The following is a 23,994-nucleotide window of genomic DNA, read 5'->3' on the forward strand; positions in this document are numbered from 1 at the left end:
AACCTTATCTTTTACCCCAAATTCTAATTTTGATAATTTAACCTTCCCTCCACCACCAATCCCAAAAAGCAAGGCCATTATTTTTAAATGGAAAATTCTCACACAAAATGAAGAGAAGCAGTCTTATGTTGGAGGGAAAAGAAAGACCAAAGCAAATACCCTCAGTTTTCCACCATGAACCCTTCTGGGTTGATACCTCCCCATGTGTCATCCCATTATTTTAGCCAAACTATTGGCTGAATTTGAACCAGAACATGAATTCCTCCAAAATTCCCTTTTCCACCAAATGTTCTCCTCCGTGGAAACCAGCCCCAGGCCAGCCCATGGACCCAGTGGGCAGGAGCAGGAGGTCCCACATGCCTACACGCAGGCCAGGGCAAGCTACGCAACAGAAGCAAGAAATGAGGTTGCATCCCCGAGTCCCAGCACCTGCACAGCACCGTTAGGCATGGGGGGCATTACTGCTTGTGCTGAGGTTGCTGTTGCTTGCAGAGTTTTGGTGGCCTTTCCTGCACTGCACCCCTCATCAACGAGCTGCTCGCACTGTGGAGCCCGCAGGGCTGCAGCACAGGCTGGCAGAGCTTTGCCAGTGCATGCGATGGTGCCACGTTTTCACCCCCGCACATTTGTCCCCGTGGCTCTGCCACTCATTTCTCCTCCAGGAGGTAACTGGTCTGCAAAGCCCCAAAACTCCCACTGAGTACAAGAAAACCTCCTGCCTAAGAAAATAAATGTGTTCTGCACTCTCTCTGAGCTACCCACAGCAAAGCAAATATGGGCACAGTTGGGTCCCACCACTGCTTTGTTCCTTAAAAACATGTCATTTCAGTCAAACCCTTCCTGGCACATCTGGCCGTCATTAGATAGAGGACAGAGAGTTACTGTCTCCCTTCTGCACATAGCACAACAGGGGCGGTCAGGCCAGTGAGCCGCGGTCTTTACCTCTGTATTGTACCTGTCATCCAAGACTTCCGTAGCCCAAGTGGAAATCCTGCTGCCTCCACAACAGGAGGCCTTGGGAATGCCCGTCTCCCAGGAAGGTGTGGTGCTCGGGGTACCGAGCTGCCTGCGCCAGGTGCCATTTGACAGCACCAAATACAGCAGAAGGGAAGGGAGAGGTAGGCAGGAGGACGGCAGCTGCCTGCCCTTCTAGCTAGATGTCCAGCCTCAGTGTGGGTGGTGGAGATATAACCTAGGTAGTGACAGTGACCCAGACAAGTCTCTCCATTTGCAGACATAAGAGGCACAGACTGGGCTTAGTTGAGTTTTGGTATCTTGTGGGTAAGGAGTTTCTTGGTGCAGACTGGGTGTCTGCAGACACTCAGTGAAGACTATTTACCTAAAGTGAGTTTTAAAGGCTGAACCCAAAATGCATTTATAAATATCTGGCTTGTGTTTTGGTCTCTCTCATTGGGGTGGTTTTGTTATCTGCAAGGAATGTGGCATCTTCCAAAGCGCGTCTCCTCTTGGTCCCTGTGTGGATGGGTAGGTGGCACATGGCAGCCTCTGTCCACCGTGACTCTGTGTCTCCTCAACATACATGGGAGGTCAGCATGTCCAGGTACCCCTCCTTGCAAGGTTCATGTCCCACCTTCTATTAAGGCAAATAGGAGGAAGGAGGTGTGATGGGCACCTTTTGCAGAAGCTGGAAGGAAATGTTAGCAGTGGCATTAGCCATTCTCCTCTTTCTAGTGATCCAAGTCCAAGGTCTCAGGTCAAGGCAACAAGAAAAGGGACAGGCTGGAGGAGGAGCTAGGACAATCACCTGATTTGGAGCCATCTCAGGAGCTGCCATCAAGGCAGTAGCAGCAGCAATGCTAAGGACCTGAGAGAAGTCTCTGGCAAGGCAGCCACAGGATCTGCCTTATGAAATAGCAAACACTGTCTCAGCACAAGGCCAGACATCATCTAGCTGACTGCTGTACCCCCTCATTGCATCCCACCAGGTAAAGCTTTCTCCTCATCCTCAAGCAGACTGTCTGAGCTATCAGAGAAGAAGTCCTCCAGATCCTGCTGCCTCATCTTGGACTCCAGAACAGTGATGCGCTGCTTGAGCTTCATCTGGGCATCATTGTACTCTGTCAGGAGCTGGCCAAAGTGGGTGTGCAGTGTGTCCAGGTTCAAGGCCAGCCTGTCCAGCTTCTCCTCCGTGCTCTTCCCTTCTATGCTTGCCTCCGCAGCTGACTCATCCAGCAGTCCTTCCTTGATCAGGATCTCCCGGCCACGCTCCTCCAAGACCTTTTTGGCATCAGGATACTCTGTGACTGCTTCCATAAGATCTTCCTTTGACAGGCAGAAGAGGTCAGAGTAGCCCAAGCTACGGATGTTGGCTGTGCGCCTGTTGCCCATTTTGCTCCCTTTAATGTTGAGGATGCTGATCTCACCAAAGCAGCCTCCTGCAGTGAGCAAAGCATACTGTGTCGTTCCATCATCCGCCACCACAGCGAGCTTCCCCTCCTTGATGATGTACATCTCTTTCCCAATGTCTCCTTTCCGGCAAATGTAATCCCCTGGGCTGAACACCTGAGGGCGAAGCTTCAGCACCAGCTCCACCAGTAGACCTGCCTCACAGTCCTGGAAAATCCTCACCTTCTTCAGTGTCTCCAGGTGAACATTGATGGCAATCTCTGCCCTTAATTTATCAGGGAGATTCCTGAGGACTTCCCGTTCGTCTACTGCCTTCTTGTTGGTCCACAGGTAGTCAAACCACTTGATGACTTTGGTTTCCATGTCTTTGCTCACCTTGCGGAACTGCATGTAGTGTTTGATGGCATCAATTTTTGCCTGGAACTCTGCCCTGGTGGCATTCATGTTGGATATCATGGAACCCACATTCCCCACAATGGTGGCAAAGATGAGGACACCGATGAGGAAATCAAAGATCACAAAGAGGTACTCTTCATCACGCACAGGGGGAGGGGTCTCTCCGATGGTAGTCAAAGTCAACGTAGACCAGTAGAGGCAGTAGATGTACTCCCGGGTCAGATACCCATATTCAGGGTCTGTGACGTTAGGATAGACCCAGGTGTCCTCTCCAAAGCCTATGGCCTTCGAGATGGCATAATAAATGCATGCATTCCAGTGGATGATGACGAGGATATAAAGAACCAAGTTGCTGATGCGGAAGATGTTGGGGTGGCTGGTTCTGGTCTCAGTCCTATCAAAGAACTCAAACATGCGGGAAAAGTGCAGCAGCCTGTTGAAACGCAATTCAGGGCAGTGCAATCCCACAGCAAAGTACGCCAGGTCTGTGGGCAGGATGGAGAGAACATCCAGCTTGAACTGCAAGGTGTGGATGTAGTTATCCCGTAACTTCTTCAGGTCCTTAACCAGGAGGCCCTGTTCCAAGAAACCTAACAGAGAAGTAAATGATAGAATTATCTTGACTTATGTTCAGCTCTTCTGCATGTTTTTTAAGCACTTTTGAGAAACGCCATGCACGTGTGTGCATATATACACAGGGTCCCCCAAATATTACCAGTTCCACCTGATGGACTCAGTTTACAAGCTTTTGTTATCACTCAAGACCTTCACCTGGCAAAAGCCACCTACAGGTATCACTTAGGGATTTACTCTGTTGTCACAAAGAAATGGGGACACAAAGGTTTCCATCCTCCAGACCATGAATTATTGCAGTTCTGACAGAAAACGTACAGCCACCTGCTGCATTCCGAGAACATTAAATTCTACCGTTTTTCCATGTAGATAATTCATTAGCTGAACTGAGGCAAAATCGGAGATACAGACCTTCAACTATGCCCAAATACTAATAGTAATGCAGGTAATTTTGTACAATTATTCAAAGGTGAAGTTGAAAGATGGGATGATTAATCTTTCATTCTGAAACTTACTCTGTTTCTCAGATCTTTTAATTAGATTCTTTCTCTGGAGACTGCTTCATACTAGTAAGTGCCAAGGTAGACAAAACCCTCCTTCTAATGGAGCTGTAGATTAGGCCTCTCCCTTGCAGCTCATCTCCACTTTTAGGGGATTAAAGCAAAGCACTCACAAGCCAGGATGCTGCTTCTGCTTACCTGTGCGCAGTCGGATCATTATGTCCCCAATGTAGATAGAGTCCGAGACATAGTCTAACACCAGCCAGAGGACAGCATAGGTCTTTTGCAGGTCACTGAAGCAAGCCCTGGAGGAAGGTCATAAAATAGGGTGGTGAGACCAACAAATCATCATATCCTCTCCAACCATTACAGCTGAATATAGGCTGATTCCAAGGCTCCTAACTCTGCAACAGAGCTTGGCCACTTGCCCCTCTTCTCCTAGAAATCAAAACCCTGTCTCTGAAAAATCTGCCCTCCCTTGACCTAGGTAAAGCAACGTCTTGGAACCACCTCCCAAATGCACGTTGCAGCTTTACCCCGAAATCATGGTCCTTTCCAGCTGGGCCAGAGGATGGATGCTCTACCTTTGCACTGCAGAAGTCACAGTGATTAGCGGGGGTCCCTTTCCTTTAGGTTTCCACCAGCCCCAGCACCACAAGTGTCAGTTGTCTGATCCTGGCTGAGCCACGACAACCAGGTAAACAGGAGGATTAGAGGAGACAGGGACCCTACAACTCCCAGCTCACCTGGCTACGAGCAAGCACCAGTTATAGAGGACAGGAACTGCAATGACAGCCAGCCAACGGTAATACCAGTCCTCCGCAGGGTCCACCACAAAGATCTGCCATTTCTTCCTGGAAGCAGAGAGAAGTCAGAGCTGGCAATGTATGAATAAAGGGCTAGACATAGAAAATAGGGTTAGAAGGAACCATCCGAGCCACATGCTTCATCCCTTGCACTAAACTGGCTCAAACATAGCTGCAGCTTGTGTGCCAGTCTGTAAGCTAAAACCAGTCCCTGCAGTGCTGAGCAAAAATGTCCAGCACTTTTTAAGCTCCTTTATCCCCAAACTGGGCTCAGTAATGTACCAGAAGAGGAAACTGTAGAACAGTAAGGCAAAGCAGGTGGCCAACAGGCACACAGCACCCCAGTGGCAGAGCCAGAAACAGATGTAGGGAAGAGGGTGATCAGAATACTTCTCCTTACATGACATATTGCCTCTCCCAGATGAGGTATGGATTGGTGCCAGACAGATCTTAAGAGAAGATGAATTACAGCAGGAAGGAAAGCGTGCTGCAGATCAGTGGGAGCACCAGGAGGGGATGCCCAAGCCCCAAAGCAGCGACCCGGAGGCAGCTGGTGTTGTAAGGCTGCCATCGCCGTGCTGCTCGCAGCTGCCTGCCTGCAGTCTGCTCAGTCCTGGGTCCAGCCTTTGAACTGCTCCCAAGTGTTTGATCCTACTCATCTTCGGACTCTGAGATACGATGAGTGTGCTCCAGTCACCAGATCTCAATGGAGAAGCCGGGGAAGAGAAATTCTGCGGCAGGGCTGATAGGCTTAAGTGCTGCAGCCTGGTAGGGCAAAACTCCCTCTCCCCCTCCCTCTTCCCTCCCTTCCAGCTTTTGAACATGCAAAACTCCCTCCAGTGATAGGAACAAAACAACCCACTTGCCAACATATTCCCCGTGCCCACCCCACTGCTTCTGACAGCTTCAAAAGCAAAACCTCTGCCTTGAAGTCTCCTTCCCCAGCAGCACAGGCAGCGGCACCCACGGTGCCCAGAGCATGGGGACCAGCACTCGGTGCAAAACCAGTGGCAGTCCTTCACGTTTCCTCTGGGTACAGCCACAGACAAGCAGGTGGTCCAACCTCCCCATTAAAAGTGCTTATCTTTTGCTCAGAAACTGTGACTTAAATATTTTTTGAGAAAGGGACTCTGCTCGCTGGGACATACAGCACGGGAAGCAGTGACTCATCTGCAGCCAGCCAGTACTGCTGTAACACCCACAAGCACTAATAGCCTCAATAACGGTGTTAATTACATTGGTAATTTCAGCTTTAAATCACCAGTGCTGCGTACGGCAGGTGGCCAGAGTCACTGACATTACGCTGACAGCGGGGCCAGGGCTGGAAAACCAGGGCGCTGGGTTAACCCAGGAAGAGGGAGTAATCATCTGCCTCTTGCCGAAGGCTTTGCACCCAAGCCTGCAACTGTGGAAGCTCCCACAGCCGTGAACAGCAGCTCACGTTCGGGGTTACCAGACTTGGGGCTCTTCTTACCTGTGGAGCTGAGGACCTAGAAAACAGCAGAAGTTACCACCATCTGCCCAGGAGCCCACTGGCACCGAGCAGCCCTTTCACAGCACACCTCAGCTCCCTCTGATAATTAACAAGTTCCCCTTAACCTCACAGGGCAGAATGTTTTTTTCCATGACTAGTAAAGACCCAGATACAAGGCTCAGATATATTGCTCCTACAGAAAACAATCATTTTTTGGTGCTTTAATTACCATGTATAATAGTAGGGTCCAGAGTAGTCTGTGAGCTTTGCCCTTTAATTAGCCAGCAGAAGAAAAGCCAGGTTATTGCTTTTCACCAGGAGTGTGAGCTGAGGAGATGAAAGGGCTGGATTTGAAAGAGCCTTTTCAGAAAGCTGCCGTCACAGTGTCTGCTCCTGGGGGGGCATGGGCAGCAAATGCACTCCCTTCATCTCCCTTCATCCTGAAGATGACGAATGAGACTGGCAAATCCCATGCATTTGTGCTTGCTGTGGTCTCCTGGTTGGAAACCCCACATCCCTTGGCTTGTCCCCAGCTCCTCATACGCGCAAGCTGAAGGTGCATCTCTTTACAGACCCAGGGCTGGCTCCAAATGCCAACCCTAGTGTTGAACTGCTCTGAAAATGGGGAGGTCTGCTAGCTGTCACGAGCCATGCAAAGTGTGTTTCCTACCAGGGCATGAACCAGGGGAGAGAAGATCCCACGGGTGAAGGACAGGCCAGGTCTTTTTCACAGGGACAGACTACCAGGTCCTGTGTGCCTGCACAACATCCCAGCAAAGCCAGGCTGGCTGCCAGGACAGGGGCTGGAGAGGCCAGGGAGGACCCTTCCCACCACTGCACCCTACCTCCCCCTTTCCCATCCCCACCCACCTCCATTAGCCATCACTGCTGGGAGCCCCGAGCACCGTGCACGGCTGCTCTCCAGCCAAGGACAGCTGGGGCCACAGGGAAGGGACCCTACTTTTTGTTTTCCTCCTCGGTCTCCTCATCCTCTAGATCATTGCCAGCGCCTGCAGTCACTGTATGGAGCTCGGGGCCCTGGAACCGCTCGAGGAAGGGGTCTGGCCTTTGCTGCTCCTCGTGCAAGCTCTTGCTGGCCCAGTCCCTCAGCACCAGCACCAGCCGGACTATCCTGGATGGGGGAGAGAGGCAGAGTCAGGAGGTGTCTGAGGAGCAAGGAGAAAGCAAAAGCCTGAGAGCAAGCAGGGGGCCTACAGCTGAGAAGAAAACTCTCACAGCTCCCTCTCAAGCCCAAACATTTCCTTTTTCCCCCCTTGTAGTGATGGTATGGGACCAAGAATATACAAGCAAGAGAACCCACCCTGGCAGAGTCCCATGGCTCCTTCCCTAACCCTGCTGCCATTCCCACAGGGACATGAGGAATGTGTGGGCAACTGGGGCAGAGCGAGGCTGCCTGCAAGGAAAAGGAGACCCTGAGCCCACCCAGGGCCCCAGAGGTGATCGAGCCATCCCCTCCCACAGCCCCCGCCATGGGCACTGGGGCACGCAGAGCAGCATTCACACTGGTCCCTGCAACACTTGAATGCCATACAGCAGGAGGGGATCCTGACTCCACGTAAGTCCCCAGTGTCAAAGCCAGGCACAAAAGGCTCAGGGTCACCCCGGGCTGGGAGCACACACAGGTACCTGGCCAAGGCTTGCCTGCCTTGGAAAGCAGAGGCAGCCGGCTGCTCCCCGCCATCCGGGGGAGCCCCTCTCCGCAGCTCTGAGGAGGTGTCATCCTGGGTTGAGCGGGTCCTGCAGTGGGGAAAAGAGGGGGTCACAGCCACACGGTGTCATCATGGCACCTCCCCACAGCCACACGAACTGGAGGAAGCAGGCAGCTGAGGTGTGGCATCGCAGCCTGCCCACGCCAGGTCTCGGCAGACACACCGAGCTGGTCCTCCCCTCGCCTGCCCCACCACTGCCTCCCCTCAACCAAACCAGGGACCAGCCTGACCTCCTGGTGCTGAGCCCTGTCCTCTCCGCATCACGCTCTACTCGGGCTTGGGTGGGTGGGCAGGGGTAGTGGTTGGCCGGTGAGCTGTGTAGACCATTACTCTTGGCCGTCATCCTTCATGTGATGAGACCATGGGCACACACCCTGCCCCAGAGACCTGAAAAGAGCAAAAAACAGCCACAAGAGGAGCCATGCAGGACACATCACATGGTTTGAACACAGAGATATGGTGCAGCATGGGAAGAGAGAGGGTCAAACCCTATGGGATGTGGGCACCCCATGTTTTCCACTACCAGCCGTCACTGATGCTGCAGTAAGAGTCCTGCAGAGCATTTCACCCTCCCCAAGAGATTCCCACATCTGCCTGTGGCCCATGAAAGATGCTCTCCTCGTCGTTCAGGCTCCTCAGCCATTGCCGGGGCAACAGCATCCCCAGCGAGCCGTGCCATAACAACGAGCCCACGGCTCTCAGCACCACTGCCTGCCCAAGGACAAGAAAATAGACTCCTAAGAGATGTAAGCACAAGGCCAGCCCTGGTGGGGAGATGCTGTGGTGCAGCAGCATGGGGTAGACTTTGCATGTACAAGGGTGTTTGCACCAGAGCAACTGGCCTCCTTCCCCAGGGCACTGCAACCTGCTGGTGGTCTGCCCAGTGAGCCCCACCTCTCGTCACCACAGAAATCTCCCCTGCTTTGGAAATTAAGGTTTGCTATTTCAAAACAGCCTTGCTGAGGTTCCTGCTGGCAGGAGCTACCATCTGGTTTCAGAAAGCAGCAGAGAAGACCCTACATTAATACACGGAGGCTACTGTGGAGCTGTTAGGTGTGGGATTTCACCAGAGTTTGTTTATGCAAAAAGCAAGAGATGTCCATGGGGCTTGCCCAGCCCCAACATCACACGCAGCCCTCACTGTTCTGCTGCACCCTAGCATAGACCACACCATGCAAAAGCACCTCACAGAAACACAGATTTGCACACGCATGGACGCAAAGGCACACAGGCATTGCCCAGCCCTACCTAGCCCACGTATTCCCACCCTGGCCGCTCTGCCTGCTCCCCCCGGGGCACAGTATGCCCTCCATACCCGCAATGCACAGATGAGGCAAGTTCCTGGAGACAACACACTTGTGCTCTCTCACATGGTGCAGCCCACAGCCGAGGCTCTGCTTGGGGGAAGGCAATGCCTTGTACACCTCTACCAACATGCGCAAAGACTACATCCATGCTGCACGCACAGGGACAGTCGTGCATGCCCAGGCAAGCCACATCCCCAGGGCAGCGGAGCCGCTGCCGAGAAGCCACCACTGTCCACTTACGAGCATGGAGTCCCCCGAAGCCTTCAACACTTGGCTGCTGCCTAACGTGGGCTAGCAGGGGTGGCTGGGGAGCTTCCCTCCCCCGGGAGCCTCCCGGGTGGTCGCTGGAGCACTCAGGCTTTTAAAACACCTGTTGAGCTGCAAAGCAAAGCCAGCACAAGCGGAGATGTCTGCACTCCTGCCCTTCTCCCCTGCCCAAGCAGGCATGCAGGCGAGGCGGCCGGCCAGCACCCTGGCAGTGGCAGAGGGGCCTCTGCAGTGCGCAGAGGGGATGCACACACACGTGTGTGAGTCTCGTCACTACAGCACGCCCATCCCCTGAGCATCCTCAATGCCCTGAGCAGCAAAGGCGCACTTCAGAGGAGTTAATAGCAGCCAGCTGTTTGTCTGGGGGATGAAAGGGAAGGAGGGAAACGTGCTGCTCAGGGATGCTCCATTTCCCTGTCCATGCATCCCCTTCTCCCTCTGCCACCTCATCAGTGGCTGGAGGGACCCCAGACATCTCTCAGGGCAGAGCCCAGCTGGAGATCGCAGCTGTCCTGAGCAGCTCTGGGTCCAGGGGCTCCTGAGTCCCCAGCAAACCTCGGGGAAGGATCACTGCCCACCCAGGGACAGGCACAGCCAGCAGACCCCCAGCTGGGCTCTGGTCCTGCCGCACGAGGGGATGTACCGGGATTGCCTCATGGGCCGCCTGCTTCTGCTCCCCTCCCAGCCCTCTGCCCTAGGGAAAAACAAAGCTGGTGACTACTTCCCTGCTTCACAGGCTGTGCCACAGCTAATGCTGAGATGGAAAATTTGCAGAAGTAGCCACATTTTAACACCCTCCCATCCAGTTACCTCTTCTCACGCACAGCAGGAGACCAAATGTGCTGCTCTGGAGTCCCGGCAAAGAGAGCTGCAGAGTTTGAAGATGATCATGAAATGCATCCTTCACCAATTTCTGCCCTCACATTTTGTTCACAAAGCCATTCTAATAACCTGTTAGCAAAAAATTTGCATCCCCAAGGCAATAAGGAAGAGGTTAATTTTTACCCCCTTCCTCCAGCATCTAGCCACTTGCAGTGGCTGAGGCTGGATCAGTCCCTGCCGTGCACATGGAGTCCTGCACCAGGTGCAGGGCTGATCTGAAAACACCAGCACTGGGAGTCCCTTCTCTGTCAAAGTTTTACCTTTTTTTTTTCCTTCAAAGTCTTAAATTCCACGTGTTCTGATCTCACTGAAAACCTGGACAGCATGGAACCTGAAGGAAGAAACGGAATTTTTGCAGCCTTGGCTGCTGGCAGCACTGGGTGCTGCCTGGGTGAGCACCCAGCAGCAAGGGATGCATCACCCTGCTCTTGTCCCCACGCCACAGACCCTGGCACTGGGGTAGCTCCAGACCAGGAGCAGCGGCACGTGTCCCCCTTCCACCTCTCCTCTTGCTCCCTGCCTGCAGCTGCCTTCAACAGCAACACGGGAACTCCAGAAGCTGCTCCCTCGCAGCTCCCTCGGGCACTGTATTGCACAAGACACTTTATTTTCCATGCACATTGTTGTGGCAGTGACCCTAGGAGACACCCGGCCCTGCCACATGTGCTGCCCTGGGACAAAGAAGAGTCAGGAGGAGGAGGCAGGGAAGAGAGAAAGGAAACAAATAAAAGCATCGCACCCCAACAGGGATGGCATTAACCAGAAACTCTCCTCCTACAGATGCCCCCCAGCCAGGGTGGCTGGCATGCGTGTTTCACACCAGCAGGCCAAACGGCCTGTAGTCTAGAGGTGTCAGAAATCAAGTGTCCAATTAAATAAGTGTGCGTGGCTGAGACATCCAGCACCAGGTCAAAGTCTGGCTGCCAAGGGAATAAACCTTACCTGTTCCCATCCACTGGGATACCAGAATCAGACTCCACGGTTGGTAGAAGAAACATGTCCAGAACACATGGAGTTTATTAAAATATGCATTTTATAGCTCAGTGTTTCCAGATTTATACCAGGATTTATGCCTTACATAAAAGCCATATTGTATCCCCTGCAACCTGCCAATAATTAGCCTTTGAGAACACATACAGTTTGATCATCTCTCCTCCAAACATCTTCAATCCACACTTTGAAGGTGGTGTGTTCCTCAAAGGTCAGCCCTTCTCACCCTAAAATACATCATAAAAAAAAACAAACCACAAGCTTCATCCAAAACACGTTTGCACCTCTCGGAGAAGAGAAACCAGCCAAACGATTTACCTGCTTTCCCGGCACGAGTCACACAGCGGCAGCCCCCTTATGCAGACCCATTTTGTAAGGTCCCCTGGTAACCCTGACCACATCCCTGAGCCACGAGCCATGAGAACCACCCCTGCACCAGTGCTCCCATCCCTTACATACACCCGGCCATGGCACGACACGTCAAGCCCACCACACTACCCTGGTTCTCATCTGCAATAAATCTCAGTACTCTCCTCAGCTCAGCTATCAGGCACAGGTTCAGACCTGCGATTACTTGTGGGACAGTTATTTATTAGTCAATGTCCAGCTGCCAGATTTACAGTCACAGATGCTTGATGCAGTTGCAGGCAGAAAACACCCAAGCATTCATGTCTGTAAATAAGCTACTGGGGCATCTGGATGACCTGCAGATCCAGCTTATAGGTAGAACAGAGACGTCCTGTTAGGCCATGCCAAAACCTGTCCCCAGAGCCTGCAAGCGCAACTCCAGCCGATGTGCTTGGATGAACCATCGAAAGCGTCTCAAAGTCACCTCAGATCCAAGTGTTACTAAACTCCACAGAAGGAAAGAAATGGCAAAGCTGTTGAACTGGGCTTGTTTTTAGCTAAAGTGCATCTGGGCCAAGAATTCCCCTCACCTGTGTTCTTGCACCATTGCTGAAGTTACACCTTGGCAGCAGACCTGGGAGCAATCCTACCCTCTGGCATTGGCAACCTAACAAATATCTGCTGCTGCCGAAATGGGCAATTTTCCATGGCCTGTCTGGTGCTATCACCGTTGGTACGAGGTCTTATAATCCAGAGAGTCACCATGGGGAGGTTTCCCATTTAAATCTCTCTGGGAAAAAGCCAAGCTCCTGGATAAGCCCAGACCTCAGCAATGCTCTTACAGTCACTTTTTGGATCTGAACATTTGCAAACCCGCTGCTGAACTGCCTCCAGCAGGACGGGAGCCAAGGAGATGGTGGCACAGCAGTGGCTACAGGGATGGGAGCTCTTGGCTCCTCCAGCTCCATACCTCCTACAGCAGGGGCTACAGCACAGGAGAACTGGCAGTACTATCTCTACCGAAGAGCAGTTGTGCAAGGAAGAAAAGAAAACTCACCAGCAGTTTAAAAACACTCAACCACTCTACATAAACTTTTGGGGTGGAAGGTGAGGAACAGACCACAGCAGTTGGCTGAGGACTTTTATGGGCTCAGAATTGAGTTATCCAAGGTGGGACGTGATCAGAAGATTGGGCCCACCACAGTCTAAGACTGTAACAGGACCCCATGTCCGCAAACACCCAACGCCTTGGTTTTGCATTTTCTTTTGGCAGACAGCCCAAGGGCCAGAGGGTCTCCCGTTGCTTTGCGCAGGACAGACACCTCCTGTATCAGCCACCATTGCTTTGCACAGGACAGCCACCACTCCGGTATCAGACCTGGGCTCTTCACAGCAGCTTCCCACACAAGCACTGACCCCATCAAACATACAAGGTGGTTGCTAGCATACACAGAGCATTTGCAGCCACAGCCCAGCCTTGGACTATGCCTGTAGGCCATACTCCTTGTACCCCACCTCTCCCTAACACCTGTCTCCAGCTGCTGTGGCACAACATCCAGCTTCATCGTTTCCCTCACCCACCTCTGATGCCAGAGCATGGGAGAGGGATGGCACCTTCATTGTAATCGGGGCCTAAAGGACACAGGTCCTCAAGGACCTACAGTGCAAAAAGCAGGTCAAGTTAAGAAGAAACACATAGTTTTACTGTTTGCAAGTACACAAGCAAGGATTCTCTCCCTGCCCTCACCCACCCTGCCAGGGTTGGGCAAGGCAGGTCAGGGCATGGGAAATCATCTCCTCAGCCAGAGCCACGTGTTGATGAGGCAGGCGGAGATCAGCACGGAGTAGACCAGGGCCTCCTTCTGCCGCCAGGCATTGCACTGCTCCTCCAGCACGCGGAGCCTCCCCGAGATCCTCGTCAACTGCAAGGGAAGCAGTGGGGCTGCTGTCAGCCCTGCAGCAAAGTGCAGGACACTGGCTACACCCCAGAGGCGTGGGACAGCAAGGGACGGAGGGATGGGAGCTGCCGTCTCCTTCAGATCCTCCTTTTCTAGAGCAGCAGCTATCTTTGTGTGGAAGAATTAGCAGCAGTACCTCAGCTCCTGAGCTTCAGGAAAAAGTCCTTCCCATCAGAAGGGCATCTGAGGCCTTTACTGCCAGCAGACGGAGGGGTCTGGCTGTCTCCTGTAGCCCTACAGCCCTTCAGGGTAGGACCTTGATGGGTCAACACACTTGTAAGTCCTCCCCTGCTTCTGCATTAGCAGCATCAGCCGGGACTAGCTTGGCAATGCCAGCCCATCAGGACTGAGCAACAGACCCCTGGAACCTCCTCACCCACCCTCCTATGGCTTTCCTAGGAAACATTTGCAGCCCTTCATCCCCATCTCACCTGATTTCTCATTGCTGCCATCTCAGCTGCCCCAACCTCCTCCAAGGTGCTCTCTGGGGTTGGGCCAGCCTCCTGGGAGCTGGGGAAGAAAAACAGAGATGCAGATGGACAAACACTGTTCAAGAGACGCAACTGCCTTCCCGCACATGCGGCACTGCCATGGAGAGCCGAGCCATGCAGGCAGCGTGTGTGTGCCCAGGATGTGCTGTCTGGATGCAGCATCAGGAGAGAGGAAACAGCACCTGCACAGCATCTACTCATCTCTTCTTAACCCCCATCATGCATATCTATACCCCTCCACCATGCACCCTGCAGTGATCACAACAAAACATACAGCACATGCTATGACAGACAACAAGGAAAATGCATGCTTGTATTTCTTTAGAGGTCCAACAGAGACAAAACATGATATTTACCGAGCATCCATTCTCTATAGTCAGAGGAATTCACTGAGGGTTGGATAAATCATCTTTAGAGCGAGTCAGGCAAACACGTATCACAGGGCCAATGCCGAAATGGAGGGATGATCTCATTTACATCAGCAGGTGAGGATCCCGCTGGTGGGAAGCAGCCATCGACTGAGGGGAACTATCTGAGCAAGTGCATCAGGCAGCAGCAAAAGGTCCTGTGTTTGCTGAGACAAGGATTTGTTCCTCTCCAGTATCTCCAGATACCACAACTCACCTTCCCCACCCCTCCAACAAAAAAAAGTATCGCTTTTTGCTCTTATGGCAAATTTTACCTGCAACTTGAAACATAAACAAGCCACCCAAGCATGCACCACTTTCTTCCATCCCTGCAAACAAAGGGGCTACCACTGGGATTAGCTGCTGCACTGGCAGAGGCAACACAGACCACAGATCTCCAGGGCATCCCCTGGAGACACAGCCTTGCTGCAGGGCCTACAGCACCAAGCCACAAAATAAAGCCACAAAATAAAGTAGATCCACAGTAAGAAAAATCAAAACTGCCATATTCAGTCTGTTGTTCCTATCATCATAGGCTAGCCCTACATCAGTTCTTCTATAATGAAAACTCCCCTATGCACACCAACAACTCGCACGGGCACTTGCTGATACCGTACAGGTTAACGAGTGTCTAACACCGCTCCTTCGGAGACCTTGGGGAGGGTATTTATTCCTGTTTGCAACATGATGTTAATCTCACTGAAGACAAGCCAGAACAGCATGCGGAGATTCAGTGAATCTCTATCTGAAAATACATTTGTGAGATAATACCTCCACGTAATGTAGCTGCAGTGTAAAATGAAAGTTACAACAGAAAGAAAATCCAATTTCCCCCAGCACAGAGCCATTAAAAAGGGACACATCCTGCCACTTTTGACTGAAAAATCCCAGTTGATACAAGTGAACACCCTTTAGAGACTAGAAATTATCTTCCAATGACTCATACCCTTCAAGAGGTCACTGTCAGGTAAATATTCCAGTCTCTGTCCAAGACCAGACTTTTCTTTATTAAAATTTCAGGACAAACAAATCAGCTCAGTCATTTTTTTCAATTTTTATTGTTGCATAGGGTACAAAGTTGTCGTATCAAAGAGATACTGTATGCATGTGAAGTGATGCGAAGTACCAAGAAGAGGCGTTTCAAGGTGGCTGGCTTCAAAGGGAGATCGAGACCTGGGGAGAGGCCTGGGACTCCCCCCACTGCATTACAGCAGCTCTGCAAGCTACCACCTCTCATAGTACCATGGCCTAAACCTCCTCTACTGCTGACGGGAGGAGGGAGAAGGTCTTACGTAGCCACTAACCAGATCTGTTGGCATGCTCAGACTTTGTTAAAAAAAAAATAAGCAACGTGAAGACCATCAGTCAACTGTGGTTAAAAGCAGGGACATCACTTGGCATTGTCCACAGGCAGAAGCCAGCTCTTCTCCCTGCACCTCCACACCAGCTAGGGAGGGAAGGCAGGATGTGCCACTGATGGCACCGATGATGGATGCTCACTCTCCTCCCTTTCTGCCTGGAGGCTTTGCTCAAGGAGAATTAGAAGTATTTAGATGTTCCTCCGGGTGCTCAGCAGCCTTAGAGCAGTGGAGACACCTTAAGGCTGCAGTGATGTCTTTGAACACATTAAATTTACCGCGCTTGCAGAGATAAAGAGTGTGGTGGAGACAGTTGCTCCAGCACATCTGGAGAGATTGAGGTCATTGCACAACTGCTCCAGTGAGCACGCAGGCATACTGTACCCTGGCCAGAGGCATTGGCTATGGGATGAGTAACTTGGTGCAGCCAGTTCGTGGAAAAGGTTAATTAAGAGTGACCAAGATACAGCCAAGGGTGTTGGGAGGGAGGGTGTCTCGGGGACAGGACCTGGGTCAGGCCATCTGTTCTGGATTTTGATTCCCTTCACACATTTCTCTCCATCAAGATATCAAGGCATGCAGAAAAATTAGCACTTGTTTAGCAGTAAAGGGCAGCTAAAATCCCAGCAATGTCACAGGTGGCATTCAATCACTCAGGGTGTCTGGGGGACCGGTGTTAAGCTAAGCAGGAGACACAAGCTGGGCTGGGTTAGCAGGCTGCACCCAGGCTGGCTGCACCCGGTGCTCCTGGGCGAGGCACCCGGAGCTGGCGGACAGGACAGGCGAGGAGGAGAGTCTGGGGCAGCCGTGCAGGCTGCGCCATGCTCATGCCTTAGCGAGGCAAAGGCAAGTCCTTGCAGAGTGACAGGGAGGTGGCTCAAGATGAGCCAAAGTCACCTGGATTGCACTGGGTCTTGCAGAGAGTTCTGGAGACGGTGGAAGAGCACCTGGCCCAAGAGGTACATGGTCTGGAAGATGTTCTGCATGGAGTAGATCCTGCCCGTCTCCGCAAGGAGGGGGAGCGGGGCACTGCGCATGGGCAAGGGGCACGCGTCTGGCCTGGGGTGCGCACAGAATCACGCCTGTTATTTCCTGGCTTCGTACAGCACGGGCACAGCCTGGCGTTTGGCAGTGCCCTTCATCCCTTCAGCAGCTCCAAACATCTCTGGGCAATGCCATCAGCACCCAGACCCCCACATCACCAGGTGGGAGAGCCCCCTCCAGCAGCCTCCAGGCTCAGAGGCAGTTGCCTGACTCCTCCAAAGCCAAGCATGGCTGTGTGATAACCAGACCTTCACCAGCTGCTCTCCCAGGGGTTGCAGAAGGCAGCTCTCCTGCCACCCAGGACAACCCTGGACTTCTAGGGGGAAAGGTGGCTCTGCTCTGGGATTAAGTTAGAGACAATTTCTCCACTGGAGAGACTCCGGAGCCCAAGGCCGTGAGCAGAGGATCACTATCACCATGCTACTGCTCACAAGTGACACTCAAAGAGCTGAAAAACAAGTGTGCTCTTAGCCCACCCTGTCTGCAAGGCACTCCAAGTTTCAACAACCCTTGTAGAAACAGGTTAAGCCCTGGTGCCTTGTTGGCCAGTGGTCACCTGCCCATAGTCCCCAGCACTCTGCCATGCTGGTGGTGGAGCAGGAGAGCATGTTGCAAAGCACCGAGAGGAAGATGAGAGCCAGAGAGACTGGGACAAGCCAGAGCGGGCAGCGAGGTCCTCCTGGCCCAATGGCCAGGCAAGGCTGGACAGCACTCCCAGCCTGCTGCAAGAGGGGACGTGCTCTCCCGCATGCATCTCAGCAGAGACCTCATCACGCTGGGGACCAACACTGCTGCCTTCCACACTGCCTGGCACAAACCCCTCTGACATCAGAAGCCATGTTCCTCTCGTGCGAGAGTAGGACTTACCAGGCACTGCCTTGCCCTGATCTAGATACCCCCCCACCTCGGGGCACCGACACCAGAGAGCATCAAAGCAGCACAGACAACAGGAGATGCTGATCCCCACCCACCCCAGATGGCTCTGGGTTTGTGCTCACCGCTCATGGTGCTGGCTCGGGCTGGGCAAGACCAGCTGGGCACAGTCACTTGGAGTCCTCTCCCGCCGCGACCTGCTGCTGTGATGGCCCTGTTGGCATCAAACACAACCGCATTAGCGCAGAGACCCTGCACGGGGCGAGTCCAGCCCCATGGCCTGCGTGGTCTGCAGGGCCAGGAGCCCATCAGCACAGGGAACGCACTCGGTGGTGGGAGCGTTACATGAGCCCCAAACGTGGTGAGCTGATGCTGGAGCGGGCAGGGAGACATGCTCAGAGCAGAGCAAGGGTCACCAGCAAGGAGCCCACTGATCTGATCTCCATTCGGATCAAAAATCCTGAACCTAATGCATCTGGGAACAGCTCTTGAATCTCAGGGAGGTGAAAGCACTTGAGAAGGCAGATCAGCAGGCAAACCAAGCTTTTGCCTGCCCATGTCAGGGGCCTCTCTTTGAATTAGTTTCACACAAGGTTAAAATCTGCTTTCAGCTCTGACACTAGAACCCTTTACGCTGCAATGATGAAACAGCTCCATCTCATACTTCCTCCAGGAGAAACAGTGGTTGAAAAGGGACTTCAAAAGTAGCAGAAGGAGGTTGTGGGGGAACTGCACCTACCTCAGCCTATAACAAAATGCGGTAGGATATCTGGCCAAACCAATGTCCTAGCACACAGGTGTGTACTCGTTATGGGACAGAAAGAGATCCCACCACCCCTACACCCTTGCTTCTAGGATTCCTAGGACCTCCTAGGAGGAGGTAGCACTCTGGAAGATGAATTCTGGCTTGGGCTGATAACAGACCTCTGGAGAAACCCAACATTGGGATTGCTCCCCCTTCCCACCACAGACAACCCCATTCGCTCTTAGTACAGTACCGATCGTTTGCGTTTCTGGGAGCTTGGTCTGCTGGCTACGTGCAGAAAAGGGAGCTCCCCGAGGCGGGTGGGCTGCGCAGAGGAGTCCGGGGACATGGGCACTACAACAGAGGGGACCTTCCTTTGCTGGTTCAGCAGGATGGGCCTCAAACTGGCATCTGATATTTCTACAGAAAGGAGAGAGGGAAGAATTAAACCAACCTGAATGCGCCCAGGACAGGAGAGAAGAGAGATTCACCATGTAGGAAAGCCAGCCCTGTGTCTAGTGTTACCAGACGTACATCAAAAAACACGTCCTGCGGGTGTGAGCAGCAGGACAGCCCGGAGAGGCCCAGACACACTGCTCCAGGAAAGTGAGGTTTGGGAGCTGTTTTTCAGAGACACAGGGCTACATGTCTCTGCATCTCAAAGCAGGGAGCCTACCAAAGGCCAAGAGGGAACTGTAAGAGATATGCAGGGAGATGTCTCCACATTTTGCTCCTCACCTTCTGGAACTAAGACCCCTCCTGCCTTCCGTTGGTCACCTTTGCCCACCTCTCCCCAAGCATCTCTCCACCATCCTACCTTCCAGAAGAAAGCTGACTACAACATCTGACCCTGTCCCCTCCTCTTGAAAAGCAAACCACTGGGGACTTTATAAAGGGATCCTACTCCCTAGGATGTTTTAGAGCCCCACCAACTTTTAGCCACCCCAAAAGACAACCTAGGACATTACCTGCAAGAGAAATCCTATCAGGGATGTGCATCCGAAAGGAAGGAGGGACATCCTCTGTCACTGGCTCCTCATCCACCGGGCTGAAGCTATCTGCTACCTTCAGCCTGTTGGGAACCTGCATCCTTTGATTGATGGCTTCTGTGAAGAGCAGGTCACAGCGGACTCGGTTCAGGTCCAATCCCCAAAACGGCCACATCTTTTTTGATTTCCCGCAGATTGCTTGAGCACCCTGGGGTTTCACACAAATGAAAAGAAAGCTGAGCGGAAGTGGTAGCAAGCAGCTCTTCCAAACTGGCACCTCCACAGGGACAACACATGTGCTATAAAACAGCTAAAATACAGGCAGAAACAACCCAAAAGGCAGGTGCCGTTGGAGTTGTCCCAGAGAACGGGGTGTCCCACGAAGCCCAGCTGGCGGGGGCAAGGGAGAGGGGCCACTGCAGCTGGGAACTCCTGCCCGGCAGGGTGAGAAAGGAGAAAACTCCTACACGTCCTGGGAGCAAAGCATGAGCTTCGCACCTATTGCCTCATTGATAGCAAGGAGAGGGCAAGGGTTCAGCACACCTGTGGGAGAACAGCAGTTCAGTATACCCCAGGAGCAAAGTTATTTGGAGGGCTGGAAGCACATTTTTGTGTTCAAAAACCTTCAAGGAAAAATGAGGTTTTCTAAAAACAAAACACGTTTTAGCGATAAGATTCCAGGTTACCACAGGAAAAACTGAGCACTAAACTCCTTCTCTGCACACACTTTCGCTGCAGTATCCCCCAGGGCCATACTCCATTCTCCACCCGATCCAGCACCCATCTCCTCGAGTGACCCACACCAAGCTGAACAAGCTGGACTTTGCCCTGAGCAGAGCTGCCAGATGCTGAACCGTCCTTCCAGCGGGGAAGGAGAAGCACACATCAGCTCCCCCAGGCCAGCACCAGTGTGGCTCTCTCCCAGGAGGGGACCGGCACCAAGGAGGGACACAGTCCCCAGCTCTCACTGCTCCTGGGGGCAGCTGACAGCAGGAGCAGGACATGGGACATGGACACTAACTGGGGCTTTGCAGCTGCTCAGGATGCACAACTGCCCCGTGCCTCAGTTTCTCCTTTGCCCAGTCCCAGGGCTTTGCGAAGTGCTCTGGGGCCACAATGTCCCAACACTTTCACTAAGCTATGCGAGCAGAGGGCAATCAACACACATTTTGGGAGAGGAACCCCAAAATCACCTTCCTGGCTCCCAGCACATGTACTTTTTATTCTTTCTCAAAAAGCTGCAGCTGAGGAGAAAAGCGAGGGCTGCCGAGGCTGGCAGACCCCAGCTGGACCTCAGCGCTGCCCCGGCATCCCAGACATCCCACACGCACCCTCCTTGCTGGCGCCCTTTGAGCTCGTCATGGCCAAAAAGGTCCCCCTTTGCTTCCCAGTTAAAACCTCCACCACAAGAGGGGTCGCCTCCTCCAGCACAGTCCAAACAGCGGGGGGAAGGAGAGGTTTTCCTCTTCAAAGCTCAAGGAGGGGAAACAGGAGGAGGCGAGCAAGCACGAGCGTGCAGGGGCCCTGCCTTCTTTGATCACCTCCGGGGACTATATTTAGCAGCCGGGTCTGACGCTGCATTTCCAGCCCATCAGGCTGCTCCCAGCCAGCAGCAGCCGGGGCTGCCCACCGCCACTCTCGCTGCTGCTTCTCAGGGCACTTGAGACACCCTCCCCTGCCCCAGCCCCCTGCCACCCTCTGTGATATCACCCAGGGGAGAGGAGCAGAGGCAAATCCCTGGGGAACAGCACCATCTCCCGAAGCCCAAAGGACCGTGGAAGACGTGGCTCCCAGGCCACGGATCCCGTCCCCTGCAGCAGCTGGGCCCTGTAACTCCAGGTACATGAGGGCGGCAGAACCGGCTCCACGACTGCAATAACCAGCACTTCCAGTGATCACTTGCCTTGTGCTGCTCTCTCCTCCTCTGTCATTAAAAACCTTTTAATTAAAGAGACAGAAATTTGCCCAGCATCAGCTGCAGCAATTTCCTGCTTCCAGCTGCACAGAGACAAGATCCCGTCTCTGCAACCGGGCCTGCCCCAGAGGCGCTGCCGGGGACGCAGTGTGCGGGGGCACAGCTGCCCCACACCTTCTACACCACCCTGCCCGGACCCAACACTGGCATGGGTGACACCAGCCCATGGGTGTCACAACACACATGCACCCTGCTTCTCCCCAAAACCTCAAAGACAGCGGATTTTTGCAGGAACCCCCCCACTCAGGAGCAGGGCAATAAGTCCTGGGATGGTCCCAAAGCAGTGTCAGACCCACAGGAGAAACCTGCACCAGATATCCAGCCCCACGGTCCACAACCATGGAGACCAGCAGGTTTCTCCTTCACATTTCTGGTGGTTTAGAGGAGCAAATGCCCTGTGTCGGTTTCTCAGCCTGCTCTCTGGGAAACCAGCATATATTAATAACAATAAATCTGGAGAGGGCAGATCGGTTCATTTTCTAATCACCTGTGAAACTGCTGCAGCTCCCAAAGAGCAGAGGGATGGGAGGGGAGTGAGAAGCAGGCTCTGAGAGACTAAGCTATTAAGAAAAGAAAAAAAAAAATCAGCTGTCAAAACCCATAACAACAAAATGCTTAAGCGGCTGGATTTCCTCCTTTAACTTTCTTTAGGGCAAAAGCTATTGCCAAGCAACCCCCCTTCACCGGCAGAAGACGACTGCTTCTCAGCCTCTGCTTTGGCACTTCTTGCATTTGCAGCAACTGGAAATTTCCGGCTCACTAAGCCTGTGAGTAGGTTTAAGTCCTGCAAGCCGGGAAAACCTGCCCTGGGGAGGGAAACCCCACAACCTCCCTCTCTCCGTCCCTCCCCAGCCCAGGACGCTCCATACAAGGCAGGCGAGGGCACCAGGATGGGGTGCTCTCAGGATGGGGTGCTGGGGTGAGCAGCCCTCTGCTGGAGGAGCTGACCTCGCTCGCAGCGCTGCCCTTCAGCTTGGGGCTGTCCCTTGTCACGGCAGAGAGGGGCTAACAGGGAGGGGAAGGGGTTTTGTCACCCTTGCCACAGCCCAGCCGCAGCCGGCCCCGCAGGGCCGGGGCGGCCCCTCCGCCGCCCGCCTCCGCTGAGGGATGCGCTGCGGAGCGAAGGGCTCGGGGCCCCAGGCCCAGCGCCCCGGCTCCCACCACCGCGGCGGGGCTGAGCCACGCCGGCCACGGGACACGCGTGAGAGGAGCCGGCCACCCGCGGCGGGGAGGGAGGCGGGCAGGCGCGGAGGCGGGCCGGCAGCGGGGCTGGGGGCGGCTGCGGGCGCGGAGGGCTCCCGCCCCCCGGGCCGCCCCAGCGCCTCTCGCTGCCGGAGGCGCTCCCCCGCCGGCGCTGGGGCTGCCCGCAGCGCCCCTGCCCCCCCCGGCTCCGGCACCCGCCGGCTTTGCGGCTGGCAAAGGGGGCCAGTGCGGCGGCCACTTACTTTTTTTTTTTGCAGTCCAAGGCAACTTTCGGAACTGTAAACAGCCGCGCCCGCTGCCAGCCGGGGCCGGGGCAGCCCGCCCTCCCGACGGCCCGCCCGCCCCGCTTAAAGCCGCAGCCGGGGCAGGGGACGGGCTGCGACTCGTCGGGCATCCCCCGGGCCCCGCCCGCAGGTCGGCCTCTCCCAGCACTGACCGCGAAGGTCAGAGGTTTGCCGGAGCGAAAGGGTTGCTCTCGCCAGGGGCAACACCCGGGGACAGAAGCAAACCCGGCAGCTTCACCGGGCCCCCGTCCCCACGCACAGGCAGCCCAGGGATGTTTGCAGGCAAACCAGCCCCCACTCCAAGGTGAGGTCTCAGCCCGTCTCCTCTTGGCACCCCAACGCCACTGCCCGTGGCAGTCCCAGCCACGGCACGTCCCCATGCTGGCGTGGGAGCCCGGGCAGAAGCGGGGACGGCGCCCATCCAAGCACCGAGCTGTGCCAGAGCTAATCTCCCCTGCCTCGCAGCAGAGTCCGCAGCGATAAAATGATCCGTTTGGGATGAACGACAGTTTTAAACACTTCTGAATGGGGACAGAGTCCAAGACCTGACTGTAAAATCTGGTTTTGAAAGGGCTTAAAATAAATCCCACGCTGCCCTAGTCTTGCTATTTAAAGGGGATTATCTAAGAGGTTTAGGAGCACACAGAGGAACGGCAAGACAACTTGTGCACCTAAATCCCCTCAAAGACCTTAGGAAATCCCCCCCCACTTCACCTACCGTGGGGTCAGGGCTCACGGGACGCCCTCCAGCTCTCACCGAGAGTTGCACCACATTGCCCAGGGAAGTCAGAGGCTCCCGTTGGATGCGTGGGGTTCGATCCCAGCCCCGCAGCAGCACACACCCGATCTCCAGAGATGGTCCCCTCCTCACCGGGGACCGTGCTGCAGCCGTGCCCGGGGCAGGGGGTATTGGTGCCATCGTCCCACAGCTGCCCCCATTGCCCCACAGAGCTGAGTCCCAGCATCCCCACCAGATGGAAATCCGGCTGTGCCCAGTGAGACATCCCCCCTGCGGGAAAAAGCCACC

At 54.0% G+C, this 23,994-nt stretch overlaps 3 protein-coding genes across 7 annotated transcripts in view; all 3 read right to left on the reverse strand.

The window, feature by feature from the left end:
• CNGA2 (cyclic nucleotide gated channel subunit alpha 2) lies at window positions 1-11,162 on the reverse strand. 3 transcript variants are annotated; one of them, XM_087748736.1, is made up of 9 exons: window positions 10,750-11,162; window positions 10,563-10,633; window positions 10,231-10,288; window positions 8,077-8,233; window positions 7,764-7,874; window positions 7,078-7,248; window positions 4,583-4,690; window positions 4,035-4,141; window positions 1-3,353 (listed from the first exon to the last, which is right to left on the reverse strand). In XM_087748736.1, the coding sequence occupies exons 4-9, from the start codon at window positions 8,187-8,189 to the stop codon at window positions 1,930-1,932; spliced, it is 2,034 nt and encodes a 677-aa protein (XP_087604862.1). In that variant the 5' UTR covers window positions 8,190-8,233; window positions 10,231-10,288; window positions 10,563-10,633; window positions 10,750-11,162; the 3' UTR covers window positions 1-1,929. The 3 variants fall into 3 exon arrangements, with proteins under 3 accessions (XP_087604862.1, XP_009466383.1, XP_087604864.1); XM_009468108.2 differs by lacking the exons at window positions 10,563-10,633; window positions 10,750-11,162 and having other exon boundaries at window positions 10,231-10,306; XM_087748738.1 differs by lacking the exons at window positions 7,078-7,248; window positions 7,764-7,874; window positions 8,077-8,233; ... (1 more) ...; window positions 10,563-10,633; window positions 10,750-11,162 and adding an exon at window positions 5,043-5,179.
• Window positions 8,167-23,993, reverse strand: LOC104015361 (mitochondrial fission factor homolog B). 3 transcript variants are annotated; one of them, XM_087748743.1, is made up of 8 exons: window positions 23,686-23,993; window positions 19,485-19,713; window positions 18,770-18,936; window positions 17,897-17,985; window positions 16,752-16,913; window positions 14,030-14,108; window positions 13,392-13,562; window positions 8,167-8,233 (listed from the first exon to the last, which is right to left on the reverse strand). In XM_087748743.1, the coding sequence occupies exons 1-7, from the start codon at window positions 23,884-23,886 to the stop codon at window positions 13,431-13,433; spliced, it is 1,059 nt and encodes a 352-aa protein (XP_087604869.1). In that variant the 5' UTR covers window positions 23,887-23,993; the 3' UTR covers window positions 8,167-8,233; window positions 13,392-13,430. The 3 variants fall into 3 exon arrangements, with proteins under 3 accessions (XP_087604869.1, XP_087604868.1, XP_009466366.2); XM_087748742.1 differs by lacking the exon at window positions 8,167-8,233 and adding an exon at window positions 10,599-10,633; XM_009468091.2 differs by lacking the exon at window positions 8,167-8,233 and having other exon boundaries at window positions 13,322-13,562.
• The window catches only part of PRRG3 (proline rich and Gla domain 3), a 14,873-nt gene continuing 10,460 nt past the window's right edge, over window positions 19,582-23,994 (reverse strand). Inside the window, exon 5 of the mRNA XM_087748745.1 lies at window positions 19,582-19,713. The gene's annotated coding sequence lies outside the window, so the exon portion shown is untranslated. The remainder of the gene's footprint in view (window positions 19,714-23,994) is intronic.

The sequence above is a fragment of the Nipponia nippon genome, unplaced genomic scaffold (assembly GCF_047370975.1).
Source record: "Nipponia nippon isolate SJK-2023a ecotype South Korea unplaced genomic scaffold, ASM4737097v1 scaffold_12, whole genome shotgun sequence".
Taxonomy (NCBI): domain Eukaryota; kingdom Metazoa; phylum Chordata; class Aves; order Pelecaniformes; family Threskiornithidae; genus Nipponia; species Nipponia nippon.

What these genes read in the sequence shown, in the direction of transcription:
- CNGA2 (XM_087748736.1), bottom strand. Translation starts at nt 8,189, where the DNA reads ATGACGGCCAAGAGTAATGGTCTACACAGCTCACCGGCCAACCACTAC. An exon ending in ACCGAGGAGGAAAACAAAAA is followed by an intron (nt 4,691 to 7,077) that starts GTAGGGTCCCTT and finishes CTCTGCTTCCAG; the next exon opens with GAAGAAATGGCAGATCTTTG. An exon ending in TGGTGCTTGCTCGTAGCCAG is followed by an intron (nt 4,142 to 4,582) that starts GTGAGCTGGGAG and finishes ACCTTCCTCCAG; the next exon opens with GGCTTGCTTCAGTGACCTGC.
- LOC104015361 (XM_087748743.1), bottom strand. Translation starts at nt 23,886, where the DNA reads ATGGCACCAATACCCCCTGCCCCGGGCACGGCTGCAGCACGGTCCCCG. An exon ending in CCGTGAGCCCTGACCCCACG is followed by an intron (nt 19,714 to 23,685) that starts GTAGGTGAAGTG and finishes GTGAAACCCCAG; the next exon opens with GGTGCTCAAGCAATCTGCGG. An exon ending in TGGCAGCAATGAGAAATCAG is followed by an intron (nt 13,563 to 14,029) that starts GTGAGATGGGGA and finishes CTTCCCTTGCAG; the next exon opens with TTGACGAGGATCTCGGGGAG.